Source organism: Diorhabda carinulata, chromosome 8, assembly GCF_026250575.1.
Source record: "Diorhabda carinulata isolate Delta chromosome 8, icDioCari1.1, whole genome shotgun sequence".
Classification (NCBI taxonomy): Eukaryota; Metazoa; Arthropoda; class Insecta; order Coleoptera; family Chrysomelidae; genus Diorhabda; species Diorhabda carinulata.
Window position 1 is genome coordinate 6,928,683 of NC_079467.1, and position 6,148 is coordinate 6,934,830.

At 33.8% G+C, this 6,148-nt stretch overlaps 1 protein-coding gene across 5 annotated transcripts in view; it reads left to right on the forward strand.

The window, feature by feature from the left end:
* Positions 1-5,599, forward strand: part of LOC130897213 (zinc finger matrin-type protein CG9776) — a 34,016-nt gene extending 28,417 nt beyond the window's left edge. For all 5 annotated transcript variants that reach the window (XM_057805959.1, XM_057805958.1, XM_057805960.1 and 2 more), the window contains 3 exons: positions 1,391-1,625; positions 1,977-2,282; positions 5,299-5,599. In XM_057805959.1, the coding sequence (XP_057661942.1) occupies positions 1,391-1,625; positions 1,977-2,282; positions 5,299-5,541 (784 nt within the window). In that variant the 3' untranslated portion in view covers positions 5,542-5,599. The remainder of the gene's footprint in view (positions 1-1,390; positions 1,626-1,976; positions 2,283-5,298) is intronic.
* Positions 5,600-6,148: the final 549 nt, after the last annotated feature.

Here is a 6,148-nt window from a genome sequence, read left to right on the forward strand (position 1 = left end):
CATGTGAAACACCTTCTATGTCTAAGAAAGCAAATACTTTGTTTTCTTTATTCGTCAGAGCATTCTGAATTCCGTTTGTCAAATATAGCAGTGCAGTCCTCGTCGATGTACCTGTTTAGTATACATATTAACAAAAATGGAAGGCTTCCCACTTCAGTATCTATGTTCTAATGTAGTTGTCAAAAACTTTATCTATCGCTTTGAAGAAAAATTATGTGAGGCTGATTGGTGTGAAGGATTTTGTATCTGTGGTGTCTTTCTTTTCTACTTATGGTATGAAGGTAACTTTTTCCTTCTCCAAGGCTCTACATTACTTCTACCGAGACGAATCATATGTGGTAGGATCCTCTTTGTTTAAGGGCTGAGAAGATTCCGTCCACTCCAGGTGACTTGAACTGTTGAAAGGTGTTTATAGCCCATTTTATCGTTCACTGCTGTATACGTGCTTAGCCATTGCTACAGTTTCTCTCGAAGTTTTGCTATGTTTTCCAATTTTCTTTTCTGAGACCAAACTGCCGCTCCCCTGAAAGTGTGTCTTCAGCAAGAGCCTTGCTTTGTCGTCCTCGCTTTCAGTGAACCTGTCATCTGGCTTCTTCAGTGCCATGGTTGTATAGAGTTTATCCTTTGCCAAGACCTTCTGAACTTTTGCAGCTGCAGATGTAGAGTCAATATCCTAGTAGAATTTTCTGAAACTTGGCCACTTTCCTTTTCTGATCTCTTTATTGTAGGCAGTGAATGTTGATGTAGGGGTAGTATAAACACATAAAACTTAGACGTTCCAGGACTTTGGAAAAATCAATTAAGCGATTCGTATTGATTATTGCAACCTTTATTATATATTTTTAAATACAATAAGTGATTTTAAAACTGAATAAATAACCAATGGAACTGACATATGCGACAGGGTTGTCGCATTTTCATTCAATTTCTAGTGAATAATCGAATCTTAACAAACATAGAACAACCATAATGAGGTATCAGATAATAAGCTGTTTCTTTTGACGCATCAACCACGTAGGGTTATTAGCCAGTAATTGAGGTTTGATATATATAAAGACGCTCATGAAATTTCTCAGTTTAGCCAATACCAGCCGAATGCTTGATAGCATCATGAAAAAAATTTAAAAAATTCAAATGAGCTGTGTAAACAATATAGCCTATTGAAATTTATGGTCAATTTTACAAATAAACTTATAAATTAATAAAGAGTTGACACTTCTTAGAAGCCACATGATATCCTCACTGAAGGAATATATAATAAGTAAGTATGTTAAGTTCCTCATGACGCACCCTGTATAAATTACAATTTTACTGCTGGTTACTAGCTTAGAAAGGAAGACGAAATCATTCAATAAAAAAATAACCATTATAACGTTAATTAAAATTTTAGGAGAAATTCCGAGCGAGAGGGATCCTACAAAAATCGAAATTCAAGAAGTCGTAGTAAAAGTCACGACCATGACAGACGTAATTACAATCAAGATAAACGAAGTCCAGATCAAATTCGTGAGGAAAACGACTCAGAATCTTCTAAAAAGAAAACTCCAGGACCACCTAGTTACAAAAAATTACCTTTTATAGGTAGAATGCCGTTATTCAAGAATAAAACCAAGCAATCTCAACAGGTAATTATTATTTTTTTAAATAAAGTCTTGACAAATTTTTGAAACTGACGATCTTTTTATAAGTTAAAGGTTAATCATTTAATAGGTCGACATTCCCTTCACTTACATATTCTTATAAAATAGGTCCAAATTGTGCTTTGAAATATTTTCGATTGCTCAGCTCTTCACTGAGTATAATCTAATATTTTAAAATATTACAAAAAATATTATTTCCGAAATACAAAAAACTTTTTAGTTGGTAAAATTCAATAGAACCTACTGTTGGTGGCGCGCCTAATTATATAAAGTCAAATAAAGTCTTAGCAAATTTCTATAGTGATATTTTCATGATGCAACAATTTTATTTCACAGGAAGAAAAAGATCAACCCAAAGAAATTAAGAAACAAGCTTATGAACCAGCGAGGAGAACCCGATTCGAACCTGGAAATCTCCCCAAAGCATTCATTCCAAAACCGGATGTTGTATGTTTCCCAAAACTTTCTTCAATTCCACCTTTAACAATACCACCTCCTCCGCCAACAATTACAACTAGAGTTTCCATTCCAGAACCACCCAAAATTAGTGATTTTAGTGAAAAACTTCAGGCACCACCACCACCAAAATTGGACTGTAATCAAGCAATGGAAGAAAACAATCACAATTTGAGTGATGATGAGGTAGTAATTTCAAATATCTATTTGTAATCCTCTACAGATAATAGGTAAATTTCCCATTTGCGATTTGCTAAGATAAATTTCGAGAAAAAGCTGTCTGCGCTGAAATTAATTGAAAAAAAAACAGTCCGATTCTTCACCCGGAAGTTATCAGAACAAACTATATATGTTGTTCTTCGAGCAAGATCAATTTAATAATGATTTAAAAATCAACATTCCAATTACACCACCCTGTATTAAAATTTGTGACGAAATAAAAATAGATCTTCTTTAAGCAGTTTTTCACGCGGATTTTAGAAATGGGTTAGTAGAGAAACTGTATTTGGCCTATTTCAACATACGTGGAGATCAAGACAAATCATGGGCTCCCCATAAAATGTGTCACACATGTGTAATGTGCGTCTTTGAAGGGTAGGATAAAAGCAAATGCTGTTTGGCATCCTATGGTATGGCGAGAACCGTGGAATAATGTATATGAGTGCTATTTTTGAATGGCCAAGATCAGAGGATACAGTTCTAAAAATAAAAAGAGTATTGTTTACTACAACATTTCGTCAGCAATACGACCTGAACCACATGGGCCAGATCTACCGATTCCACCTGACGTTTTGATACATGTATCAACTAAATCTGAAAGTGACGCCAATTCATCAGAGGATAAATTTACGCCAGTAAGACGCAATGAACCACAGCTGCTTACCCAAGCAGAATGAAATGATTAGGTTAGAGATTTAAACCTATCAAAAGAGGAATCTGAAATTGTCATGCTTTTTACCCATAAATGGGACAGTAGGGCTCATGACAAAAAACAAAAATTGTGGCCTAAACGACAAAATTTTGTACCTGGTTTGAAAAAAAATCCTGCATGAACGGTTGATTGACCTAAAGCTTGATTGATGAAGCGATTTGTGACCTCTTTATTAAAAGAAGGCGCCTGCTTCTAGTTTCTTTCAGAAAAATTTCCGCGCATTACCTTAGAAAAATCAAGGTGGGAATTTTCGTAGGTCTATAAATCTGAATTTTGATGGAAGATTCAAATTTCGAAACAAGTACGAATTAGAAAAAAAAATGAAAGATCTCGAGTACAGATATCTATAGTTTATTTCAGAAATGTATAGAGTAAGAAAACTTCATAAGGTATGCAAAGGGACCACAGAGTGACCTATCGAATATTTAAACCACCCGGGTTGGGGTCAATATATGCATTTAGCTTATTGTTATCCATTCACAAACACTGAAAATAATGTTCCAAAGGCGTGCCGGTAGGATACTTGTAAAAAGGAAAGAATTTTATTTTAACAGAATAAAAATTAGGCATTATGTACATAGTATTAGGTACACTTATTTTTTATTGAACATTATAAAAAATACATTGTACAGAAATTAAATAATAAAAAATCATAATATTCTTCGTCATCTGAGAAACTGTCATATCCTCTTGACGTTATAATTAACTGGTAGACAATCAAGTAGTCAAGATCCCACATTTTCTCCTCTTCTTTAATGACATGCTGGACTGCTTTTTGCCAGTTCTCTGGTGTCACATCCTTAATGGCTTGATCAAACAGTAGGTTAACGTCTTTCATTTTGAATGTCGTGTTGTGTCTTGCTACAAATCCTTTCACTTGTGCTCATATAAGTTCTATAGGATTTAGTTCGCAGTGATATGGCGGTGTGAGCGGCACACTTACACTATGTTTTTCTGCTATATCTTCCACGGCATATTTCATAAAACGATGTTTGTGTAAATTTGCTACAGCTAATAGTTCTTTTTTTATCAAATTATCTTCAAATTCAATACTTTTTGTGATTAACCAGTCAATAATTTCTTGTTTTCTCCAAGATCAAGTTGGAGTTTTCTCTATTCGTCGAGAATGATAACTTGCGTTATCCATAACTACTACTGAATCAGCTGGAAGATATTCAACATTTCACCAAAATAGTCGTCAAAAACATCCGAATCCATGTCCTCGTGGTAATCTCCCGTATTACTCTATACCTTTCTGAAATAGACTATAGTAGGAACAATGCCATTATAAAAATCTTGAATGCAACATGAGCGTGAAAGTGCACTTCCTACATTCCCACCTTGACTATTTCCCTGAGAACATAGAGGATTACAGAGCAAGGTGAACGGTTCTACCAGGACATAAAAAGAATGGGAAGAGGGTACCAAGGTAGGTGGCTGACTACTGCTGGAATCTCAGAGGAAGAGGGATTGCCAAGCACCCAAGAGTTGTGCAGGAAATCAAAAAAACGAAAGTTCAAAAGCTCAAATAAAATAATTTTACGTTACTATTTTATCTAATTTTACATACTTCAAAAGGCCTCCATGATTTTTTTTAATTAATTTAAAATTCATGTACATCTCTAATATTGCAAACAAAATTTATATTGTAGATGTGTGAAAAAACGTGTTTTGTTTTTCTTCAAAAAATACATATGGTCGGGAAAAATTAGATTATGAAATTGTACGAAATCTAGAAAACAAATATGTATAGAATAAGCATAAAAAAATATTTCAGAAACAGCTATTTTCATTGAGTCATCTGTATAAAATTTTTTATATGCAGGGTGGTGCTCTATCTTTTTGACCTACTGATATGGAGATATTGTTAAACTTCATGAAAGCTGAATAGGAATATGTTTGTTAGAACTGTCTGACATAAACAAAATGTTGTGAAATACTCAATATTTAGAATTTTGAACTTAGATTGAAACATATGCTCAACATTTAGAGCTGTCTAATTAGTCTTATATATTATCTGTAAAATTTAGTTTTCGGAAGATACAGTTTTATTTCAATATACATTTTGTTCATAAACTAACATGTATGAATAAATTGATTGATATCAAAATTTTATTTAAAAATGTTAGTACCAATAGAAATCACGTCCATTTATTCGGAACTCAAGAATTTTTTATTCTATATTCTATTGACCAACAAATACTACAGTGAAAATCGCGTTTGTCTTTATAATTTGAAACACTCTCCGCATATCGAAAATATTTTTTTCAGGTATTGTATGGATCAGAAGGAGTGAATCCAAGTATGATGGGTCAGTACTATCAACAGTTCGAAACTACCGCTTACCAATCGATGAATTCGTATTCTTATGAAATGCCTGTTTCTGAAATGGCACCACCACCACCAGAGCCACATTCTCACTCGATGCCTTTGCAACCTCCTCCTCTACCACCTGATGATGATCTTGCTCTTTTAGGAATTTGCGCTGATGACATGGCAGCGCAATCGTTTTAAATTTTAATTATTTTTATATCTATTAAGTATCGAATTAATTAAAAGTAATATTTGGAAACCCAAGTAGTTTTATTTTCGATAAAAAATGTCTTGTATAGCTTTTAAAAATAATGTTAAATGTGATGAATAATTTTCAAAAGCATTTACAGGAATAGACTTTAAAACTCAGGGCGAGCTCTATCTATCTCGTATCAAGTAACAAAATTATTAGAAAAAAGTGTTTACGAGTTTGACAAAATAAAATATTGCTACAGTCCTATTAGGCTATTTGGCGGTTATTGAGTTAGTTTAATATCAATTTGTTTTTTTTATGTAACTGATAAGTATGGAAAACGCAAGCTTCAGTGACCTATCAAATAGGCCACTCTACTGGAAAAAATTTAAGCGAAAAGACGCGGAAAGCTATCCAAAGGTGTTTTGTTTTTGCAGAGCAACTCCCCTGCACACAAATCTCATGTTGCCATGCAAAAAATTCGTGATTTAGGGTTTGAATTACTACCCCTTTTTCACCAGATTTGACTCCGTTCGACTATCATTCTCTTTCCTCAACTGAAAAAAAGTTGGAAAGGTCGTGAATTTTCTTCCAACGAGGAGGTAATAAAAGCTG